The sequence below is a fragment of the Carassius carassius genome, chromosome 14, assembly GCF_963082965.1.
Source record: "Carassius carassius chromosome 14, fCarCar2.1, whole genome shotgun sequence".
NCBI classification, from domain to species: domain Eukaryota; kingdom Metazoa; phylum Chordata; class Actinopteri; order Cypriniformes; family Cyprinidae; genus Carassius; species Carassius carassius.
In genome coordinates, this window is record NC_081768.1 from 18,444,357 (window position 1) to 18,468,806 (window position 24,450).

At 38.7% G+C, this 24,450-nt stretch overlaps 3 protein-coding genes across 3 annotated transcripts in view; 2 read left to right on the top strand and 1 right to left on the bottom strand.

Moving 5' to 3' along the window:
• Positions 1–362: 362 nt before the first annotated feature.
• Positions 363–3,128, top strand: LOC132157596 (E3 ubiquitin-protein ligase TRIM39). Its single transcript, XM_059566953.1, has 6 exons — positions 363–614; positions 705–799; positions 1,521–1,745; positions 1,976–1,995; positions 2,678–2,820; positions 3,031–3,128. Exons 2-6 carry the CDS (start codon positions 707–709, stop codon positions 3,126–3,128), a joined length of 579 nt encoding a protein of 192 aa, XP_059422936.1. The 5' UTR covers positions 363–614; positions 705–706.
• Positions 3,129–4,106: 978 nt separating this feature from the next.
• On the bottom strand, positions 4,107–19,406 carry LOC132157243 (hyaluronan-binding protein 2-like). Its single transcript, XM_059566495.1, has 14 exons — positions 19,256–19,406; positions 18,560–18,701; positions 18,380–18,466; positions 17,791–17,898; positions 17,589–17,705; positions 15,959–16,069; positions 12,857–13,028; positions 12,477–12,571; positions 11,122–11,202; positions 10,430–10,721; positions 9,998–10,140; positions 4,699–4,833; positions 4,471–4,616; positions 4,107–4,371 (listed from the first exon to the last, which is right to left on the bottom strand). The coding sequence occupies exons 1-14, from the start codon at positions 19,313–19,315 to the stop codon at positions 4,207–4,209; spliced, it is 1,854 nt and encodes a 617-aa protein (XP_059422478.1). The 5' UTR covers positions 19,316–19,406; the 3' UTR covers positions 4,107–4,206.
• A 3,711-nt stretch (positions 19,407–23,117) lies between these two features.
• Positions 23,118–24,450, top strand: part of atrnl1a (attractin-like 1a) — a 375,666-nt gene continuing 374,333 nt past the window's right edge. Inside the window, exon 1 of the mRNA XM_059566501.1 lies at positions 23,118–23,865. Coding sequence (XP_059422484.1) covers positions 23,561–23,865 — 305 coding nt within the window. The 5' untranslated portion in view covers positions 23,118–23,560. The remainder of the gene's footprint in view (positions 23,866–24,450) is intronic.

A 24,450-nucleotide genomic window follows, 5' to 3' on the forward strand; every position in this document is an offset into this window, starting at 1 on the left:
TCATCTGTGAGCAGGAGCTTAAAGATGAAGATTATTTTTTACTATTTGTATTCAATTTTTCTTTTTTATTCGTCTGTTCACACATTCTGTTCTCTTCTTCTCACTGTGTGCTACTGCAAGAAGGCTGTAACTGACCTTTTCATTCCTGCACTTCCCAGAATCTACTTGTACTTTGTTTTACTGTGAGTAACATTAATAGCCACATTGTAGAAAGTATGCACAGGCTGTATTACAGAGCCTGGTTGTTATGAATCCACATGGGACAATTTCTCAATCTCACTATCCACTTCTTTAAATACCACCTCTAAAAATGGCCTGGAGAGGAAGGGGTATGTGAGTGTCCTGTCACAGGTGGCGAGCAGCACTGCAGTGACAGATGCGTCACAGCGACAAGTCAAGGTGAATGCCATTTATCTCTGGCAGGATCGTGCCACTGTGACCCACCCATGTGATCTGCTTTCACTATTAGTGAAGCATGAGCTCCTTAAAATCTGGCTTGCTGGAACATCTACAGAGTTGCAAATGACCCCCTAAGGGTTTGTGAAAGTAACATAAGAACTGTCTCTCAGTCTAACAACTCAGTCCAGCAAAGTGACATGAAAACTCAGTGTCAGGTACGTTTTGTTCACTTTTATTTTTAATCCTAAAATTGTCAAAGTTTGCCTTAATTCTCATGCATTTTTTTTCTCTGTTTACTCAACAAGAAATGCAGAAAAATAACCAAGATCATCTCATGAGGCAAAGGGAAGCGATCCGATGCAGACTGAAGAAACTGAATGGCAAGCAAAACGGAATCAAAGTGAGTCTAGTGTGTAAAATAAAATCAAGCAGTTCTTTTTTAAATATATCACAAAACACATTCCAATATTATCTTGATCTTATGTATCTTGATCTCTTACTCTGTAAATTTTAGATAATAGAAAATAGTATTTCAGTCTTTCTACACCCTTATTTTCAATGTTTAATTTGGTGTGTTCATTGTCGTTTCTGTATGATTATTTGTCAGATTTACTTGCAATTTCTGAGTAAAAAAAAACAACAACTTCTTTTTAAAAGTATATTATTTACAGGTTTGTTTTATTTAAGACAATTATATACAGTAAGTACAGTATAGGGCTATTTTAAGCCCCGTATTTACACTATTGTAGTTTGGGGTCAGTAAGTAGTTTTATTTGTATTGTATTGTATTGTATGTTATTTAAGAAAGAAAGGAAACAAAGAAAAAAGAAGGAAATTAGTTATTTTAACCAGCAAGTATGCATTATATTGATCAAAAGTGACTAAATATATATTTAGTCACTTTATGATTTTTTACATTTTTTGTAATGTTACAAATTCTGTTTTAAATAAATGCTGTTCTTTTATTAAAGAATCCTGGAAAGAAATGTACCATGGCTTTTACAAAAATATTAAACAACAAAATCTGTATATTGTTAGTGTATATATATATATATATATAAAAGGTTTTTTTTTTTACTGGATTGGCCAATTGAGTCTAACCATTTCCCCATCTTCTTCAGTCAAAGTCCTCTGCAATGAGAGAAAGTATAGTGAAGAAGTATGAAGAGATGCGGAGAGTTCTGGAGGAGGACTGTAGGATCACTCTGTCCCTGCTGGAGATGGAGGAGACGGCTGCGGTCCGAGCGCTGGACAGCCTCATTGAGGCAAACTGGGTCCTCCTGCGAGACATTGAGGTTCAGCTGAATGAAGGGATGATGGACAGTGAAAAACAGCTTTGTGACAGGGTGAGCTTTTTATCAGGAGAACAACTGGACAATAGACAGGTCGATTGTCATCTTTTTGTTTTACCTTAATCTACCATGAATTATGGGGTGTCATTATATAAAAACATCATGAATAGACCAATAATTCAAATGACCAACAATACATGGTGAAACCTACCATCCCTGCAACATAATGCATTTTCACTATATATTTCTGCCTCTCTCTCTCACTCTCTCTCTCTCTCTCATAGGTCACAATGTATGAGGACAGGTATGTATATTTATAACCCCACTTAAGAGAGATTGTTTTGTCACTATGTCAGGCATTCTAGCCTTCACTGGCACAATGAAATCTGAATGACTCATCTGCAAAGGCATTTCGGTTGTAGAGATCATGTTTGCCAGCGTCCAGTTCATGTTTAGGTTTATTTAATCTGCTGTTATGAACACAGTTTAGCTTACTTAAACAAACATTCTTAAATTATATCATCCATTCTATAGCTGGATGGGCTCATTGAGTTTACATGCACAAACATATTCTGATACCACTCAGAAATTAGTAGATTCCAATATTCTAATATTTTAATATTCTAGTTTAGAAAAGTCTCAAGACATCTGCAATGCAGTATTCCTGTATGAATCTGAATTTTAGACCTTACTCTTAATTCAGTGAGGATTCATAAAATTACATAAGTGGCAGTAAGACATCTATAATGTTACAAAAGTTTATTATACAATTATTATTAGTTTTTATGGTATTTTTGATTAAATAAATGCATACTGAGGAGAATTTGACCTTTTTAATGGGATGAATATTTTATGAATGGTACAGTTTGAATTATTTAGTGTAGCCAAACAAACAGTAATTCTAGTTACTAACCTTAAACTCAATATAACCCTCAACCTTTTAGGACAGGTGTTATCTGTGGTGCTTATCTACTTTCTGTTGTCAGGATGCTGGAATTGCTAACAGCGACAGACCCAGGTCTCATAAATCTTGATGAGGCTAAATCAGATCAGCTACTGGGCTTCACCAACAATTTACTACTGTTTATCCGCTCACAGATCCCCAACGCTAAGAGGCTGCTGAAGAGCTGTGAGTAACTGTCAACAGCACATAAAATTGATGATCATTTGCATGAACAATTTGCAGCAAATGAATGTTACACATGAGACACATCAAACATCAAATATGTCTGTTTATAATGCTTACGGAGAAAGACAATGGGAAAGTAGCACAGTGAAATGGAGAAATGCATTCTTTGTGAACAGTTAGCGTATTTTTTAACCTATCTTCATTTTGCAGATTCCTCAGAAGTGGTCTTGGACCCTTCCACTGCCCACCCTAAGCTGATTATTTCTCTGATTATAAACTCGAAGCCTATTAGGATCTGGCGATCCTAATCATCTTTATACCTCATCCTTAAATGCATGTTGTAGAATTTAGAAGATAAGGAAAGCCTTCCTAGCACAGGGTTGTTTGATTTCACTCTGCCTTTTTGTCGATTAGATTTGTCAGTTTGTATTTTCCAGAGCTAAAAATGAAACGTTATGATTTTTTTGTAGAGTAACAGTTGATTCAACTGCACTGCAAACCTTTAACAAATGTGATTTCATTCATAATCAGTTTAAAGAATCAGCACTTCAAAATGGTATGGTAAAAGATATGCAAATACATATGCATGCCACATGTACAGTGTACACTGAGTATAGGGTTAGTAAAAAAAAATGTTTTAGAACACTCTTATGCTCACCAAGGCTGTATTTATTTGACAAAAATACAGCAAATAACTGCAATATTGTGAAATATTATTACAATTTAAAATAACCGTTTTCTATTTTAATATGTTTTCAAAATGAAATTGTAATCCTATAATGGCAAATTTGAATTCCAGCATCATTAATCCAGTCTTCAGTATCACATGATCCTTCAGAAATCATTATGATTTTCCTCAAGAAACATTTGTTATTATCAAAGTTGAAAACATTTGTGCTGCTTAATATTGTGTGGAAACTGAGATATATTTATTTGAAAAGTATTATAAAAGTTCAAAAGAACAGCATTTATTTCAAAAGTTCTAAAGGACAGCATTTATTTGAAATATATATATTTTTGTAACATAAGGCTGTTACTGTAATTTTCAATCAATTTAATTCATCCTTGCAGAATAATAAATGTATAATATATAATGTATAATAATTTCTTAAAAAAAAAAAAAAAAACTACTGACTACAAACTTTTGAACCTTTTTTACTGTCAAGCTAACTACTGTAACTGGAAGATATGTGTGTATTTTAAAATTCAAATAAAATGACATTCATCCCAATGTCACACATTGAAGAAAAAAAATAAAAAAAAAATAAAAAAATAAAATAACATGATGACACAAGATTTTTTTAATTCATCAGAAGAATTATCTCAAACTTTGCTGGTAGATCAGAGTACACAACAGAAAACACTTGTTAATATTTCATATATATGCTACTGTGGGACACTAATTTTTTTATTGATCCAATCCAAATATTTAAGGACTCTGGTATAGACGCCAGGCTTGTTCTCCTCCCCACAATTGTCTCCCCAGCTCACTATACCGTAGATATAGTGTGTTTGATTTCTCTCACAGGTTAAAGGCCCACCAGAGTCACCCTGCCACAAAGAGAGTTGAATGGTAATTTCATTGTTACAGCAGTGCCATTTCCTTTTAATTATGGTAAACAACATTATACAGTTAAAATGATGACCGACCTGACAGGAATCTATTCCTCCCTTGAGATAACCAGCGCAAAACATGCCATCATCCAGTAAAGATGGATATACGTTTTTGCTGGAACAAGCCTCCTGAGAAATCAGCAAAACCTGTGCATCAAGCAAATGCACAGAGCCATACACCGCTACAGACAGGAAGGAAAAGAGAACAGATTCAGTCATTTCATAGTTCAATACAAATTCAGAAATAGACATATGGAAACATACACGTCTCTGTGGCTCCCCATCCAGAAATTCTGCATTCTGTTCCATCTGCAAACGGTTCTTTGGGCAAGCAGGCGGCCTTCACAAACTGAGTTTCCTTAGCACATTCTCCATTAGTAGCTCTCAGTTTTAAAAGAGCTGCACCACAAGAAAGAATAAAAAAAAAAAGAAAATACAAGAAAATAAAACTATAGTTCCCTGTCAAGGGAACTTCGAACTGCGTCCTCTGAGGGGACACTATGGGGAACACCTCGTTGTGACCCGTGTCTGAAGCATACTTTGAAAAACGCCAACGTGTTGGCCTCTGACGTTACTACCAGCATGACTTTAAATACGCGCCCGTAGGACCGGTCACTTTCTTCTTCGTCTTCATTGACTGTTTTGTTTGAAGCATGCATCTAAGAAACGACCAAAACGGTAAGAGCGATCTATTATTGTTATCATGGCATCCACTAGCAAGGCGTTTAAACAGTGTGTGCATCCGTGTCAGCGTTATTTCTGTGAAAAAGCTCCGCTCTCGTTTGTCTCTCTTTTCGAGGAAAGAGGGACAGCCATCTGGATCCCGCAGCTCAGGACCCGCCGTTGCCGAGGCACGGACGAGAATGAGCTCGTGGGGATCACAGGTGGATCTCGATGAGGAGTGTAGAGAGGGACTTTTCCTTTCACACTCTCTGGCGGCAAACGAGAGTGAACTTCAGGAGGAAGATGCGTTGTCATTAACCCATTCTGACACCGAAGTTAGTGCTCTGCTGGGTTTTACCCAGGAAGAGCAGGAGATGTCTGAGAGTGGCGAAGAAGCTGAGGCTGAGCCTTCTCAATCCTCCTGCCCTGCGTATGGGGAGCTGTTAGAGGTTATGGATCGCGCCACGGCAAAATTAGACTTGCCATGGAAGACTTGCACCACAGACCTCTCTCTCCGGGCTACCAAGCAGGCCACCTCCGCCATGGGTAGGTCTATGGCGGCCATGGTGGTAACGGAGAGACATCTGTGGGTGAACCTGGCAGACATCGGGAGGGAAGAAAGGGGGCTTCTTCTCGATGCTCCGGTCTCGCCTTCTGAGCTTTTCGGTACCTCCGTCGAGATGGTGGTCGAAAAGTTCAGGGAAGCAAGGGCGCGCTCAGCTGCCTTTAAATCCTTCATTCCACTAAGGTCCAGGTCTGAGCCCAAACAACAAAGGGGTCCTGGCCCATCTGGATCTGAGGATCGGAGACGGGCGCAGAAGGCTAGTGTCGCGGCTCGCACTCCTCCCCCGCCTAAGGGCAGGGGCAAGAGGAATCGCGGGTCACGGAGAGGTAAGCAGGGTCTGAGGGATGTGATTCAGACGAGGCAGCGTCCTGGTCCGGATTTGAGCGATACCTAGTAGCTCTGGATGTTTTTAACCTCTGTTTTAACTTCTGTTTTTATCCTCCCCTGCCTAATTCCCCTGTAGCCACCATCTCTCCACCTGATCGAGGTTAGGTGGAAAGTTTCTCCTATAACAGTCTCCTATCCTGGACCTATGATGTTTTGGTTGGTTCTATGTTCAAAGTAACCACCTTACTGTAGGTCCGGACAAGAAGGGGGCACCCCGTAAGCGGGACTCCAGTACAGGAGGGTGGGTGAGTACGTAACCCTTTCTTTATCTGCTTATGGGTGTTATGTTGCTGGTGGTTATATGTCTACTAACAAACTCTGTGAGTTTCCTTTACAGTGCTATGGTATTAGGTGGCCAAGATCAAAGGCTTTCAGCAGGCGGCCACGCCGTGTGGGTTCCGCCCCCCCGGGGCGCGACACCCACCGCGGAGTGGGACCCGCGTGTGGGAGGCAAGCGCTCTGCGGTTGTCCATCCCACACCCCCTCCTGAGGAGCCTGGCTGATCGTCAGAACTGGCACAGAACTGCAGGGAATTTCATGGATGTCCGGCCAGGTCACCCTGAGGGGCCGCCTGGCCGCTTGACGCATCCGGGGAGGTGGTAGTTACGGAATTCTTCTGTATGTACTGCCTTTAGGTGATGCTCCCCTCACTTGAGGGTTGGAGCTCGCCTCTCCCGTGCGATCCAGCACCTCTGCGATGCTTAGGAACCTTTCTGTACACACGCTAAGCCTGTGTACTTTCTCAAAACCACATGGTGGTCAGTGTGCACGTGAACACTTTGCGCACTGTCTGAAATCCACGTAAGTGGTAAGTTTGCATGCAAGACTCTGCGCACTTTCTGAAATCCATGTAAGTGGTAAGTGTGCACGCAAGATTTTGCGCACTTTCTGAAATCCTGTATGGTAGGGGTTACGCGCTCCACTTTGTTCCCTTTCTTAAGATGATTAGCCCTGGGTTCCATGGGCTTCATTCAACCAGTGTGTATTTGTTATACACCTCAAGCATCGCTTCCCTCAACATGAGGGGCTGTGTGAACGTACTGTGGGGCCTCTCTGAAGGCGAGCTCCCACATACTGTGGTTGTCAGGTAGTAGGCCTCACCAGGCCTCCCTGGAGGTTTAGCTCCAACATACTGTGCGTTTCCACTAAAAAGCGAGCTCCCATGGTTTGTGGTTGTCAGGTAGTAGGCCTCACCAGGCCTCCCTGGAGTTGAGTTCCAATAACTTTCAGTTTTCACTTAAGGTGGTTATCTGGTAACAGGTAGTAGGCCTCTCTAGGCCTCTCTGTAGGTGAAGTGAAGTGAAGTGAAGTGACATTCAGCCAAGTATGGTGACCCATACTCAGAATTTGTGCTCTGCATTTAACCCATCCGAAATGCACACACACAGAGCAGTGAACACACACACACACTGTGAGCACACACCCGGAGCAGTGGGCAGCCATTTATGCTGCGGCGCCCGGGGAGCAGTTGGGGGTTCGATGCCTTGCTCAAGGGCACCTAAGTCGTGGTATTGAAGGTGGAGAGAGAACTGTACATGCACTCCCACCACCCACAATTCCTGCCGGCCCGGGACTCAAACTCACAACCTTTTGATTGGGAGTCCGACTCTCTAACCATTAGGCCACGACTTCCCACATATTGTGCAGTAGGCTTCACAGGCCTCTCTGAAGGTGAGCTCCCACATACTGTGGTTGTCAGGTAACCTTTCAGTACACACGCTAAGCCTGTGTACTTTCTCAAAACCACATGGTGGTCAGTGTGCACGTGAACACTTTGCGCACTGTCTGAAATCCACGTAAGTGGTAAGTGTGCACGCAAGACTCTGCAGACTTTCTGAAATCCTGTACGGTAGGGGTTATGCACTCCACTTCGTTCCCTTTTTTAAGATGATTAGCCCTGGGTTCCTTGGGCTTCATTCAACCAGTGTGTATTTGTTATACACCTCGAGCATTGCTTCCCTCAACATGAGGGGCGGTGTGGGCAATTCTCGTGGTAGTTTAGCAGCGCCCCCTTTTTTTTCTAAAGAAAAAGGGTCGCCTATGAGCATGCTGCTCGGAACTCGGAGTCCTCCTCTCATAGGAGACTGAATGCTCAGTTTTTTCATCAGAGCGCTCCAGTACTACATACTGTTTTGAGACGCACTGTGAGAGCAGACATCCTGCTGAGGCAGGGGCTGAGGCTCGGGGAATGGCGCCTTCGCACCAAGGTGTTGAAGCAGAGTTAGGAGAGGTTGGCCAGATTTGGGTGGATCGGTTTTGCAGCTCGAGAGAGCATCGCACTATCCCCTCTGGCTTCCTCTGACTCAGCCAACTTCATTGGGGCTGGACGCCATGGTACAGATGTGGCCGAGCCTTCGTCTGTACATTCCTTCCTCCAATTGTTCTGCTCCCGGGCCATTCCATCTACGAGCTGGTCTATCAGAGTGCCACGAGAGCCCCTCCTTAGAACAGTATTTGTAAATCCATGTTATGGTAAGTGTGCACGTGAAGTCTTTGAACACTTTCTGAAATCCACACTGTGGTAAGTTCGCACGCTAGTACTCTGCGTTCTTTCTAAAATCCTATATGGTAAGGGCTTCGCGTGGCTGCTTCGTGCCCTTTCTTGAGTCGGTTAAAGCCCCGTTCATCTTGGGCACCACTCCACCCAGGTATCCTCTGATACCTATCTAGAACAGGGCGCCACTACTAGAATACTGTTGGGACAGCTCTTTCGGCAAGTTTTTGCGAAAGCTAGCAGTAGCCCCTGTGTGACAGGCAAGACTTGGTAGAAGAAAGTGCTAGGTTCTTAGCCGTATCCTTTTAAAGGAATCTTTTGTGATTCCAAGCCTTCAGCTCTACCCCGGGCCAGGGCCCTACAGGTAAGTTGGGTATGTAACTTAGGCCTTTGGCCATAAGGGATAATGTCATAGACAGCCGTCGAACCGTCCCTGGGGTGACTCCCGGTGAAATGGTAGAGTTGGTACTTAGTGTTGCCATGATTCTGGTCTGCACTCCCCTCAGCATGGCGGCATGGGTATACTGTTCCCCATAGTGTCCCCTCAGAGGACGCAGTTCGAAGTTCCCTTGACAGGGAACGTCTCAGGTTACGAATGTAACCATGGTTCCCTGAGAGGGAACGAGACACTGCGTCCTCTAGCTCCCTGCCATGCTTCGGACGCAAGCTTCACGAAGAAGATAAGTGACGGGTCCTACTGGCGCGTATTTTTCGTCGCGCTGGTAGTGACGTCAGAGGCTGTCGCCGGCCAACAGGATGGCGTTTTTCAAAGTATGCTTCAGACACGGGTCACGACGAGGTGTTCCCCATAGTGTCCCCTCAGAGGACGCAGGGTCTCGTTCCCTCTCAGGGAACCGTGGTTACATTAGTAACCTGAGATGATTTTAAGTAGTTTGTTGACCTTCTCATGATTTGTTTTACTAAATAGCCAGATTAATTGCATGGAATATAAAAAAATAATGAACAAATTAACATTTTGGGGGTCTTTTCTTCTGAAATTCTTATTCCTATCAGACTGTTATTATTCAATTCTCATTCCCCTGTCCTTGTCTGTCCTTTTTGATCTTTTTCTGATTTAATGCTGGGGTTTCTCCTGTCTTGTGTGTTTCCGGAAATTTTGCCTAAATAAAGAATCCTATAGCAGAACTTTTAGTTCAATTGTTTTCTTTGCATGAGACACCAACAACTGATTATGGGTAGCTTATACCAGTTGTACAATACTTATTGCAGTGCATATTGGATTGAATGAGTGCTACATAATTTCAACAAAAAATGGCGGACACTCAAAATAGTGCAAAGCGGATGGAGAAAACTTTGGCCACAGCAAAGAAAAAAAAAGCCTGAGTTGAAGAACAGAAAGCACAAAAAAATCTAAATGAAAATAAAATGTAATATCTATAACACTGATCATTATTAAAAATCCTGTTTGTGCAAATTAATGTCTACATACTCACCAATATCATTGTAGACAACATCAGGCGTTTCCTTATACTTCTCATGCATGATAGTGTCCTCAACCAGCACAGTCTGATCTGTTTGCTCCTTTTGTATCAAATTTAGTCCTCCCAATATAACTCTGTAATCATGCTTTTTATCACTGTACACACAACAAAAGATAATAAAACCATTATAGTTCATTTTCATTTTAATGTGAAACTAAATATATTGTTAGGAGACAATTTTCCAATTTATTAACCACAAAGAATCATTGAAGAATATTGAAATAATGCAGATAAGAAGTCAGATTTAATATTAAAAGCTCTTAAATTCAGGGAGATATAAACTGAAGCGGTTAACAGTGTTCATGATTGAGTTTTTTAATTGTTCTGTGTTCATTGGGTGGATTATGTACTTTAATACTGTAGCCTACTAAAGGCCATACTTACATACAGTGGGCAGCAGTCAGCACCCAACAAGGCTTGATAAGGGTGCCTCCACAGATGTGTCTGTAGTCTTGGATGGTTCCTTTAGGCTTAACCTGGACTGATACTTGCCATGGATGGGCTCCAGGAATAGCTTTAAGACCTCCGTAAATCCGGTTAAGTTGTTTTTTCGGCTCAGGTTTACCACAGGTTAGAAAATTCTTTGTTAAAGTATAGTTCTTTGGTAATGTGACTGGTGGGACAGTAGCAGGGGCTATTTGGGCTGAACTGGTGCTCTCTGGGGTTATGCTGTCATCTGGTAGGTGACATTTGTGGAAACAGTACAAAGTATGAGGATTTGTATAGATTTTAGACATAATATTGACAATTAAGACTGGAATACACTACATGACTTTTGATTTCACCAAAATGTCTCTGAAGTATCTGCACCTTATTTGAACGCATCGGTTGAATAAATGATTCAATGATTCACTCAAAAAAATAGTCACTTGTCACAGCCTACCTTACAAAGACAATCAGAGTCATACAAACAGTAGAACAAAAAGTAAAAATTAATATAATTAAAATTGCTGTTGTTAAAGTTACAGCTTTTGGTTTAAGCTTTCAATGGAACATAACGGAATTTTAAACCATACTACTGCACTGTCATCAGTTTTACCAGACATGGCATCTGGGTAATGATGAGGAAGTCTTACCTGTCTTAGCTGGTACGGTTGGTTGGAGAGGAGTTACTTTTGGTGGAATACTGCCTATGAATTCAGCTGTGGTGGGTCGAACTGTGGACACCATTTTTATGGTAGTTGAATTCGATGCCGGTTTAGCAATGTTAGATCATGTAATTTAATACATCTACTGATATATCTACAGATCATGTTAGATCATGCAATTTAATACATCTACTGATGTATCTGGTCAGAGAAGGTTCAAAGATATGATTCTTGATTTAATAATTCAAATGACTCTAAAGGCCATGTAATCTAAAGCGCAAAAAGCTGCTCTGTTTGAGTTGTTGAGTTAGAGTTCATTATGTAAAAGTACACTGAACAAAATTATAAACGCAACACTTTTGTTTTTGCCAACATTTATTTATGAGCTGAACTCAAAGATCTAAGACTTTTTCTATGTACACAAAAGGCCTATTTCTCTCAAATATTGTTCACAACTTGTCTAAATCTGTGTTAGTGAGCACTTCTCCTTTGCCAAGATAATCCATCCACCTCACAGGTGTGGCATATCAAGATGTTGATTAGACAGCATTATTATTGCACAGGTGTGCCTTAGGCTGGCAACAATAAAAGGCCACTCTAAAATGTGAAATTTTACTGTATTGGGGGGGTCCGAAAACCTGTCAGTATCTGGTGTGACCACCATTTGCCTCACACAGTGCAACACATCTAATTCGCATAGAGTTGATCAGGTTGTTGATTGTGGCCTGTGGAATGTTGGTCCACTCCTCTTCAATGTCTGTGTTAAGTTGCTGGATATTGGCGATTGTTGCAGCAGCTGTCTGGGTGGCTGGTCTCAGATGATCTTGGAGGTGAAGATGCTGGATGTGGAGGTCCTGGGCTGGTGTGGTTACACGTCGACTGCGGTTGTGAGGCCGGTTGGATGTACTGCCAAATTCTCTGAAACTCCTTTGGAGACATCTTATGGTAGAGAAATGGACATTCAATTCACAGGCAACAGCTCTGGTGAACATCCCTGAAGTCAGCATGACAGTTGCATGCTCCCTCAAAACTTGCGACATCTGTGGCATTGTGCTGTGTGATAAAACTGTACATTTTAGAGTGGCCTTTTATTGTGGCCAGCCTAAGGCACATCTGTGCAATAATCATGCTGTTTAATCAGCATCTTGATATGCCACACCTGTGAGCTGGATGAATTAATTATCTTGGCTCACGAACACAGATTTTCTGTGTACATAAAAAAAAGTATTAGCTCTTTGAGTTCAGCTCATGAAAAATGGGGGCAAAACAAAAGTGTTGTGTTTATAATTTTGTTCAGTGTATTTAGATTAGAAACCACACTGTGTCTTTATCATCAGTCTTACCAGGCATGGGACATTTTCTGACATTACAATGATCCCATCGAAGTTTCTTGTCCTTCTTTATAAAGCACCATGGCTTCTTATCTCCATCAGGGTTTCTGTAATGAAGGATTTGCAGTTGAGTTGAGGGTTACCATGATTACAAGTCCACTGCAGATCAAGCCCAGCTTCGTAAATGTGTTTTTGTGCATATTCAGTGTGTGTATATTCAGTGCAGTCCAAAAGTTAAAGACCAGATTGAAAATCTGGCATTAAAATATATACATGTTAAATAAAGTTTTTTTGGATTAAAAAAAATGCTAAATGTTTTCACATACAATGAAAGTACTAATTCTCAATAATTAAAGTGAGTCCTAGGCTTTTAGTCCACACATGTTTGTAACCTGCAGAAGTTATGCGGTCCCAAGCCTTCACTAGATGCAAATGTCACTGAAGGAAAAACTCCTTTATCCAGAATGAACTCAGAGTTCCAGTCGAGACACTCATCCCCATCTTCTGTCTCAGACACCTTCCCTCTGTATGACTGTCCATCCCCCTCATAGCAGTCATCAGGGCCTGAGGATACAGTCACAGCACAGTGTGATTGTTGGTTCATATTGCCATGTTGTGAGAAAACCATAAAACAAAAAATATCACATAAAAGAAACTTTGAGACCCTCACGACAATGTGTCAAATAAAAGTTCAGATTCAAACATTAGCTGGTATGGAAAGGAAATATGGAGGTAAATCAGTAGCTAAACTCGAGAGGTTGAAGATCTGATTGTGAGAACTTGTCATATTAATATTTGTATTTGTAAGTTAAAATTTACACTCACAGCTGTGATGTGAAAAGCTGAATCTTTCAATTTGCACACACAGACAGTGATCAAAACACCCGTGTTTTGAATTGGAAGTTGTAGATTAATAGATACAAATGTTTAGAATGACATTCACACAAATAAAATGACATACACACATGTTTACGACATATTTACTTTTGCACTTTACTTCAGTTTCGCTGCACAACGTCAAGTCGGCACATACAACCTCTCAAATCTGGAAGTACAAGTTCAAATCCTAGTGCTCTGACTTTTGCTACTCTTTTTGCGGTATTCTGTTGCAAAACTCACTTGTGCACTTGTATATGCAGATGTGAGAGAGCAGAGCTGGGGGCGGGGCTTTGGTGCGAATGAAGACATTTTATTGGTCCATGCCCGACCAATGAACAACGCCAATTGTTTTCACTGAATATCCTTAGCTTTGACAGGATTTTAAGACAATGCATTCATTTTGCCATTCAGGTATTATCTAGTAGACAAATAATGCAACATATTTTATATGTATATCCCACTGCATATTGCAGAGTAAACTCGCTGTACCAGAGCATGCTTTGATCTCACCGCCACGCGGTCACGTGGTTCATGGAGCTATCAATAGTACTAAACTAAACGTTTTGTCAATATGCTTGAAATGTATTAATTGGGACAGACAGCAGTTTCATTATATTTGCAGTGATTTCCAGTAATTTGTAACACTTAGAGTGCATTGATTATGCATGGATAACTACGTTGACTAATGACTATGCCTTACAATAGCATTTTAAACTGGAAAATGGAACAGCATTATATTCTCATACTCCTCCTTGGCAGTTAAATGTGACTAAACAAGTAAGTGTAACTTTTAACCAATAAAAAAACTGTACTACATGTTAACTCAGTCCTGTTTAGTTAATTTGAAGAGATCATGGTACTAAATAATATGTGCAATAATTATGGTCCATGAATGACCATTTGAAATATAACATTTTCTAATATGGTTATTATTTATATTACAATAACTGTAGTATCTAGGTTTAAATTCCAGTGCAAAGAGGCACGCTTTAAATTGGAGGCATTTGGTGGACAGAAAGATAATATTCATATGCAATTCCATTGCTTAAACACTAGATGGCCTTGTTGATGTTTAATAAATACATGTATTTAGCTCTACTAGTTGCTCAAAACAGTATTTCTGGTCATAAGTGCTTATTTTTAGGTTTTGCTGTTTAATATACATTTAGACATTATTAAACACTCGATTTTTATTTAAAAAAAAATAATAATAATGTTGCATTTAAAAAGGTTCATTACTGACAAGCAAATTAGGAATTTAACCCAATGAAGAAGTTAAAATTATTTTTACAAAACATAAAAATAATAAAAAAAGCATTATATTGCAACTCTGGTACAGTGATATGCAGTGGGATATGCATATAAAATATGTTGCATTATTTGTCTACTAGATAATACCCGAATGGCAAAATGAATGCATTGTCTTAAAATCCTGTCAAAGCTAAGGATATTCAGTGAAAACAATTGGCGTTGTTCATTGGTCGGGCATCGACCAATAAAATGTCTTCATTCGCACCAAAGCCCCGCCCCCAGCTCTGCTCTCTCACATCTGCATATACAAGTGCACAAGTGAGTTTTGCAACAGAATACCGCAAAAAGAGTAGCAAAAGTCAGAGCACTAGGATTTGAACTTGTACTTCCAGATTTGAGAGGTTGTATGTGCCGACTTGACGTTGTGCAGCGAAACTGAAGTAAAGTGCAAAAGTAAATATGTCGTAAACATGTGTGTATGTCATTTTATTTGTGTGAATGTCATTCTACACATTTGTGACTATTAATCTACAACTTCCAATTCAAAACACGGGTGTTTTGATCATTGTCTGTGTGTGCAAATTGAAAGATTCAGCTTTTCACATCAGAGCTGTGAGTGTAAATTTTAACTTACAAATACAAATATTAATATGACACGTTCTCACAATCAGATCTTCAACCTCTCGAGTTTTGCTACTGATTTACCTTTATAAGAAAACCACATGGCAGTCATGAGAAGAAAAAAAAACAATTTAAATATATGACAACAATAATTGTGTAAATTTAAATTTAATCACACAAAAAAAAAGATATTAATTGTTATGTTATTTGTTGCTGTGGAAAAAGTGCAGCATGTGAGTAAGAACTAAAAAGTCAAATGCAGGTTTAGCAATGTTAGTTCATGTTATTTAATACATCTACTGGGTCAGAAAGGGGTTCAAATATATGATTCTTGATTTATTGATTCACATGACTAAACAATTACAGTGTTTGACATTTTGTACAGTATTTTTTGTTATAAGGATATAATAAAGGTCATAATTTACACTTTTCATTTGTAATTAAACACAGTTGTAAAAACAGCTAAAATTTGTTTCTTAAATATTTTTCTTTGTCTGTAAAGTGAACTGAAAAAAAAGAAAAAGTATCAATAACTATGAAAAACCAAAGTAATAAAAACAAAAAGTTTTTTTTTCGGTAACAGACAAAATTTGACATTTTATAGTTGTTATTTACAGTATGTACAGTAAGTGCCAAAGAATATATAAAAAAATTCACTAAAATATGTTTTAAATTCAGAATCTTTTGTACACAGAAATTAATCTGAGGAAAGGAAAGCAGTGTCTCTGTAATCACACACTCACCTACTTTACAGTATTGTCCACTGTAACCATCAGGACAGATGCACTCAAAATCCCCATCGTCTACAACACATCTGGCGTTATTCTGACAAGGGTTTGGATTACATGGAGTAGCTAAACAAAAAGGCAAAAATCATTAACAGAGCATTTACTGTGACATTTCTCTTATGTTTTGCTTTGCTCCCCATGACCTAGTTTTCCTGTGCTCCCTGATTAGTTTATTTGCTTCCACCTGTGTCTGATTTATTATCTCGTTTGTCTGCAACATTTAAGTCCTGTGTCGTCCACTGGTCCTTCATCTGCTATTAGATGTGTCAAACAGTCGTGCTACCGATTTCTCTTGGTTGTATCAATAAAGAACTGTTTTTTGGACTACTCCTGCATCGTGTGCTTTAATTAGCTTTTAATTACTTTTTCATGTACAACCCACATATCTTCAGTGCATAGAAATCTGATTTAGTTGTAGATAGGGATGTCCCGATCAGGTTTTTTTGTCCTCGAGTCCGAATCCGAGTAATTTGATTTTGAGTATCTGCCGATACCGAGTCCCGATCCGATACTTCTATAATACATAAAAAAAGAATAAAGAAGAGCGAAAAAACAGATCCAGGATCTTCAATAAATTACATTTTGAAATATATTCAAATAGAAAACAGCTATTTTAAATAGGCTAGTAAATATATTTCAAAATCTTACTGTTTTGTTGTACTTTGGATCAAATAAATGCAGGCTTGGTGAATAGAAGGGACTTAAAAACCTTAACAAGCTTACTGTTCAAAAACTTCTGACTGGTAGTATAGGCAACTTTATTTTTTTTCTAATTTCTAGCTTTTAATTGGCTTAGAAATCTATAAATGCTGGACAATAACAAATAATAATGATTTGTTTATATACTACAAACACTGTTTATCACATAATAATGCAGAATAGTTTCTATACTGTAATAAATACTATGTCAATCAGCACTGCATTGTTCATACTTTATTTATCACCTGCTGGAGATGACTTGAAGAACAATTTATTGTCGTGATCGTATATTAATGTCTTCGTGTTTGCATAAGTTTCTGTTTTCCTGTGCGCACCACAGCATAGCTGGACGCTTTTGTCCATATTAGGAATATCCTGATATCAGCGCGAGAGCGCGATCCGGCTTCGAGTATGAATGAAACACACACTGCATGAGAGTTTAGCGCTCTGTGATGTTCATCTCGCTGTATCCTGGGTCCGAATGAAATATCAGGTCATGTGCAAACTATCATGTCTCTTTGAGTTTGAATCTATATTTATTCACACCAGCTCTTGAAAACAAAGTGATGTCATGCCGCACGCGTCGCTGTTTCTGTGTGGAGTCAAAAGGGTCTAACTCTGTGCCATATATATATATATATATATATATATATATATATATATATATATATATATATATATATCCGAGTCCTGATCGGGAGGTAACGTCCGATTCCGATCGAGTCTGAAACCACGCGATCGGGCCCGATTTCCGATCACGTGATCGGATCTGGACATCCCTAGTTGTAGACCAGTTTTACTCTTTGGCCTGAGCATTCTAGAACCATATCAGAAAATCAAGAAACAGTGTTTTGGTGCAGCTTGAGTGCAGTGCTGTGTGTCTTACGTATTTTGCAGTTTGGTGGTGCAAATGGTGGAATACACTTGCACTTATAGTAGGGAGGAGACTGGGTCAGAAGACACAGTCCTGTCCCACATGCTCCACTCTTGCAAACCCTTTTCCCTAAAACAAACATCAAATGTTTCTCAAAACTCAAAACTTTAGTGGTCTACTGTATATGAGCAGGTGGTGTGAAGTTAACTCATACCTCTCTGGCATCTTCTACCTACAAATTGCTTTGGGCATTTGCATATGAATTGATCTCTCTTTTCTTCACACTGCCCTCCATTCAGGCATGGATTTGGACTGCATTTTCCTGAATAACCAAAAGGGGAAATGTTTATTTGCATTATTTTTGCAAGATATTTTAAAACGTAATTTATTCCATTTATGGCAACGTTGAATTTTCAGTAGCTATTACTCCAGTCTTCTGTATCACTGGATCCTTCAGAAATAATTATAATATTCTGATTTGGTGCTAAAGAAAAAATTCTTCAGATTATTATTCTTTTCAATGCTGAAAACATCAAATGTTGCTTAATATTTTTGTGGAAACCATGCTATTCTCTTCTTCAGGATCCTCTGATGAATAGAACAGCATTTATTTGAAATCAAAGATCTTTTGTAACATTAGAAATGTCTTTAATGTTACTTTTAATTAATTTAATGTGTCCTTGCTGAATAAAAGTATCCATTTCCTCTAAAAAAAATTAAAATCAAAATAAAAAACATGCTAACCCCAGATGTATACGGTAGTATGCACAATATGAGGAAGAAATCTGTTTAATGAATCATACCTCTTACACCTTGAAGCTCAAACAGCCAATCGTTTGCATCGTCGTCATCATCAGAGTCATGTGAGCTTTCAAACTCAGCCTTCAGGACTGATATCATAAGTTGTAAATTGGACATTTGGATTTAAAGACATATAGATATGGATACGTATTATATTTCAACTCCAAAAGGTGACCACTTACTTGCCAGCCTTTCTTTGCCTCTCTTTCCACGATATTTACCACCAGGTCTCTCAAGTTTATCTTGTGGTCCGGGTTTCTCATGTTGCCCATGTTTCCCACGTTCCTCATGCTTATCATGTTTATCATGTTTTTCTTTATTAAACTGTTGAGAGATAAGAAACTGCTCAGGAAACGCACTATTTTATTAAGACCAGCTAAATGTGATTAAAAGCTGATATTCACACATTAGACCGTATGAAAACATATTTCATACTGTAATTTGATGTTGAGATTGGTATTGTTATGATAGGACGATATCTGGCCGAGATACAACTATTTGAATATCTGGAATCCGAGGGTGCAAAAATATCGAAATATTGAGAAAATCGCCTTTAATGTTGTCTAAATAAAGTCATTAGCAATGCATGTTACTAAATCAATAATTACGTTTTCATGTATTTATGGCAGGACATTTACAAAATATCTTCATGGAACATAATCTCTATTTAATAACGTAATGATTTTTGACAGAAAAATGTATCATCTTGACCAGTACAATGTCTTGTTATTGCTACAAATATACCCGTGTGACTTAAGATTGGTCCAGGGTCACATATAGAATCACTTTAATTCCATCCAGATTAAAAATCTGTTATGTACAACAATGTATTTTAAGAATAACATGGGGTTTATCAGTATATAACTGTTCATACACACCTTTGCAGGAACAATGACAGCACAGAGAAAGAGGAGCAGCAGACACAGTTTGAGATTCATGCTGGCCGTTGGTCTCTGAAGCAGTGACGCACTTCAGATCTTACTTCGCATATAAGGTCAGTGTCCTTTGAGTGTGTGGGTGTTTATGTCTATACAAGTGTGTGTGAATGGTTAACAGGGATACAGGTTTCTGTGGGTCTGAGTAATGAACAAAATTCAAACCACTCATTCATGGATTTCAAAAGTCTTATCTTTAGTTTATCTAGGTGCAAGCGAGTACAGTCTGATACAGTTTCTTTGGTCATTACATGATTCATACCTTCCATACTTTCAAAATACATTAAAATGTGACTGTTGCATTATTAAGAGATGCTAAATAATTAAATTATCAGTAATCATATCCACAAAAAGTCCTGCAGAGAACGTTTCTGGATTATTGGATATGCTGGCAGGTCACAGATCATATTGACAAAGTTGGATACTGTTTGTTTCATTGCAGACTTTGTCCGAAATGTGGATTGTGAGAGGTCATGCTTTCCGAAGAGGATTTTAAAGGTAAAAGGCAAAAAGTTGAATATAAATATGTTAAATAACACATTGTCATGATTCACATTGGGAGCAAACGAACAAAGGAGTGAGGAGTAATGCAAATCCAAAGTATTTAATAAACACAAAGCTGGTAAAACAGGAACACGGGAAACAGAACATGAAATGACTTTTAACAGCAGATGGGAAATGAAGGGCAGAACACACTTTAAAATCACAGTAACTAATGAATCCCAGCTGAAACCAATATAATTAAAAACTGACAAGAACAGGAAAAAACAAATATGTGCATAAACATTAAAATAGAGCATGTAGGGGAGGAAAACACAACAGGAGATATGGAATCTGACACACGTGATCAGTACTGGTTCTTTATTTATTTATTTATTTATTACAATAGTGAGCAGAAAAAAACTAAATTCTGTCACTAATTAGTCACCCGCATGTCTTTTCAAACCCGTAAGACCTTCATTCATCTTTGGAACACAAATGAAGATATTTTTGATGAAATCTGAGAGTTTTCTGACCCCACATAGACAGCAATGCAACTGACATGTTCAAGGCCCAGAAAGGTATAAGGACACTGTTAAAAAAGTAGTCCTTATTTTTGTTTTCTTTGCACACAGAAACTATTATTGTGGCTTCATAACATTACGGTTAAACCACCGATGCCACGTGGACTATTTTAACACTGTAATTTCTGGGCCTTGAACATGGTAGTTGCTTTGCTGTCCATGCAGGGTAAGAAAGCTCTTGGATTTCATTAAAAACATTTTAATTTGTGTTCTGAAGACAAACGAAGGTCTTAAGGGCTAATGATTTGTGCTTGCTCTCTCTCCTTAGGTGTTTGGAATGACACGAGGGTGAGTAATTAATAACAGAATCTTTAATTTTTGGGTGAGCTATCCCTTTAAGAGTAACACAAAACTACTCATTGCTTTATTTTACATCTGGACAATCTGAATTAAACAAACCATCAATGTATCAAATACATTCTTATCTGCCAAATATACTGCCATATTCCCAAATGTATCTCACCACACGAGGCACCTTCAGTATCTCACCACATGAGGGCGCTAGAAGATCTTTTAATATAACATCGATTCATATGAAAACACCATAAAAACAGTCACCACTGAACTACAGCTTATTAGCTGTGAACGGGGATGGGCTGGGGATCAATGTCAACACTGCCAAGGGAGATTCAAGGAACTGTAATCATAACTTACGAAGAGGATGCAACATTACAGTTAAAATTTTAAATTCATTTTTTATGACAGTCATTAGAATGCACACATCACTCCATAACATATATTTATAGGGTACTTAACATGTAATTAAAAAAAAATGATGTAGCTCCTACACGTCTTTATTATCTCCTGGTGAAATACTTCATAGACAGCCTATGTAATGCATTGTAACACTAGACACATAAACACACACACTGACACTTCTTAAGTGATGTTTTCATCTCCAGCTGCACATAATTTCTGCATCAGCAACATGATAAAGACTATGATAAAACAGTGCAACCTAACCCCCTCTCTCTGGATAATACTTTCTGTTATTGTGCAATAGATCTATTGACAGTGATGGTGATGTATGTGTGTTTATCTGGGTTACTGCTTTCTAAATGTAGGTTTAATAACAAAATAGAAAAAGATAAAGTAAATCCGTAAAGCTGGAGAGGATGATTCTCTAGTGATTTCATGAACAGAGAGAAACTGAATGTAAGTGATAAAGTAGGAAGATTTTTAGGAACATTCTTGAATAAAGAGCAGGTCAGATGTTTGAGCCCCCTTCACACATGCAGACGGAGGATTCTGCCCCTCACTAGCTCACATGACAGAGAAGAGATAGTGTGTATGCTGTCAGGACAGATGGTAGGCTCTATTGCATAATCTGTTTCTGCTATAAATCGTTTACAGAATGTGCTATTACATGTTTATCCTCCTAGTCAGTGTTCCACAACCACTTCCATTGCAAGTGCCTTGGCTGATGTGTTCACTATGACCTATTTAAAGTTATCCAAGAGGGAAAATGTAAAACATGGCAAAATAATCCAAAACTGTCTCATGGGGCTTGTGTTTTAAATTAAGCACATTTAATACTTGTGAGACTGACAAGCCATTTCAGTTTCTTTTTATAGCTATTTCATTGCCGTGTACAGGAGCAGTGTGGCTTGTGTTTGCTGTCATTCTTCAGCATGTTGACAAGAAATTAGCTTAATTTTCATCTGGCAAATCTTCAAACAGCAGTGCTTGTTGTAGCAGCCCATAAAGTCTGGTTTTGCTTCCCATGCCCTGAAATCAACCTCAGTTATGTCCCTTTCCAGTGGGACAGTCAGGTTACATAAAATGGTACAAATATGGTTAATATCAAAGTTTTTTCCCTTATTAACACAAAGGATGCCACATCTCTCTGTTTCCCTTGGTTTTTATCAACAGGGCCAATCTAATTTTCCTGAGAGAGAAAGAGCAGTTATCCTGAGTGAGATAATTTTATTTCTCTCCCACTGTGAGTGTGCCGAGGAGAGTATGACCTTCTGAGAATGTTGACGTTTTACTCAGATGATAATACATCTTTATTAGTCTATACCTGGCATATAGAGTCATTTTCTGTTGTCCTATGTTGTCCACTGCAAATGATTCAAAGAACATTATCATCCTCAAAAAGCATTATCACTTATGTGTCTAGACCTGTGTTAATGTATTTAACTCAGATAAGTGAACAATGGATCATTTTGCAGATAAACAGTTACATCTAGTTACACAATCTAAAATAAATATTCCGGAGGCTGATCCAGAAATATGACTCATGTTTCTCAGGAGTTGTTGATGTTTGTTTGAGACATAACATTCCAGTTAGACTAATGGTTTACTGGCAGTAGTCATAGTAGTAATATATTTACTACTATGAGAGAGAGAGAGAGAGAGAGAGAGAGAGAGAGAAACAATGTTTATGCTAAGATCATGAGAAAATATTGACAAAATCTTTTTGTATTCTGTAGAATGTATAGACAAATTTTCTGTGTGAGTAAAATATCCCTTTAAGTTGACCTTGACCTTAATAAAACAAGCCCAAATCTGCATGTTCTCTTAAAGCTTCATTGCCCACCCCCCCATGTTCTGCACAAAATAATGGTGCACTGTCGCTTTAAGTGTAAGACGACTAGTTTCCTATCCTACTATGATAAAGGATCTGCTCTTGAATATTAATTGACTCACGTGACCGAATGGACGCTAGAGCAAGTTTACCAAGCAACGTCAGCGTAATCTACTTAATATTCATAAGCTAAACCTTTTCCGTAGTGAGATTCGTTGTTGGCTCTGAGCTCAGCAGGAGCAGCAGCGGGGAACTGCACATTGTTTTGGATGAGAGTTGCGCTGTCATTCTTCTCCGAGTGCATCTCTGAGATAAACAAAGGCGAAACGGCAACAGCAGCACGGCTTATTGTTTTAGCTGCCAATGATGCTGTTATTTTTGCGACTGTGGAGCCACAGTTTAACATAACTGCACATCTGTAACGTTATCTCAAACGTCGCTATTTCTGGAATGACACGGTTTTAGGCGACAAGGCTTTTTAATTTTTTTTTGGAATAACGCGCTAAAGTAGATGCTTTACCTCGAAAACTGACTGGGGAAAGTTACGTTAACGTTACATATTGGAAATAATAAATCTCCGAATTGTGACAATGACAACAAACTACAGATTGTAACAAAACTACGAGGAGTGGAGAATTCACCGTTTGAAAGCTAATGAAGTCTAATGAAGACTGTCACCTCATCGCAGTGCTTAGATCAGAGGAGAACAGGAGGATTGAGTTTGGCAGAAGAAGAATGTCGCCACGCTTCTCCACGAGGTGTTTTCCCCTGTGTGGGACTCAGGAGCTCAGGACGTACCTGTTCATGTTTATGGTGTTTTACCTGTTAGTGTGCACTGAAGGGTCCTATTCGAAAACCTGTGATAAAAACTGCATCTTTGGAAGATGTATCAATGGAACTTGCGTCTGTGAACGGGGATGGGCTGGGGATCAATGTCAACACTGCCAAGGGAGATTCAAGTAAGTAACGCTTTCCTCTCCGTGTAACAGGTTATATATGGCGTTAGCAACACCTTAAGGCGGATTGCATGAGTGTGGCGTTGGAAGAGCAATTCTTCTTGGTTAAAATGTTTGCTTTACTGTTATCAAGTGCTTAAAAGCCCGAAATAATGGGTTTTAGGTTTCTTTTCTAGTCTGCTACTTCGTGCATCTTCAGTAGGGTATCTTGTAAAACAAATTTTAATTAGGTACACATGCATTACAAATATTGCTTATTACATGCTTATTACATTATGCCACTATAGTCAAATACTGATTCTTTAAAGGTTACAAAAGTTGGTTTAGAGTTAAGTCAGAAGACAACATAAAAAAACTCTTAACACTAGCTTGCTCTATTCTTTTTTTATTCTATCTGTTTTATTTTTATTTATTATATTATTTAAAAGCCCTTGCTATGTTTACTGTGTTTAAGCTAACTGAGACTTGCTATAGCACTTACATTAGCACTTACAGCACTATCATTAGTCTTTTGTTGTTTTTGATTGCTTCCATTTTCATCATTTGTAAGTCAGCTTTGGATAAAAGATCTTTTTTGGATAAATCAGA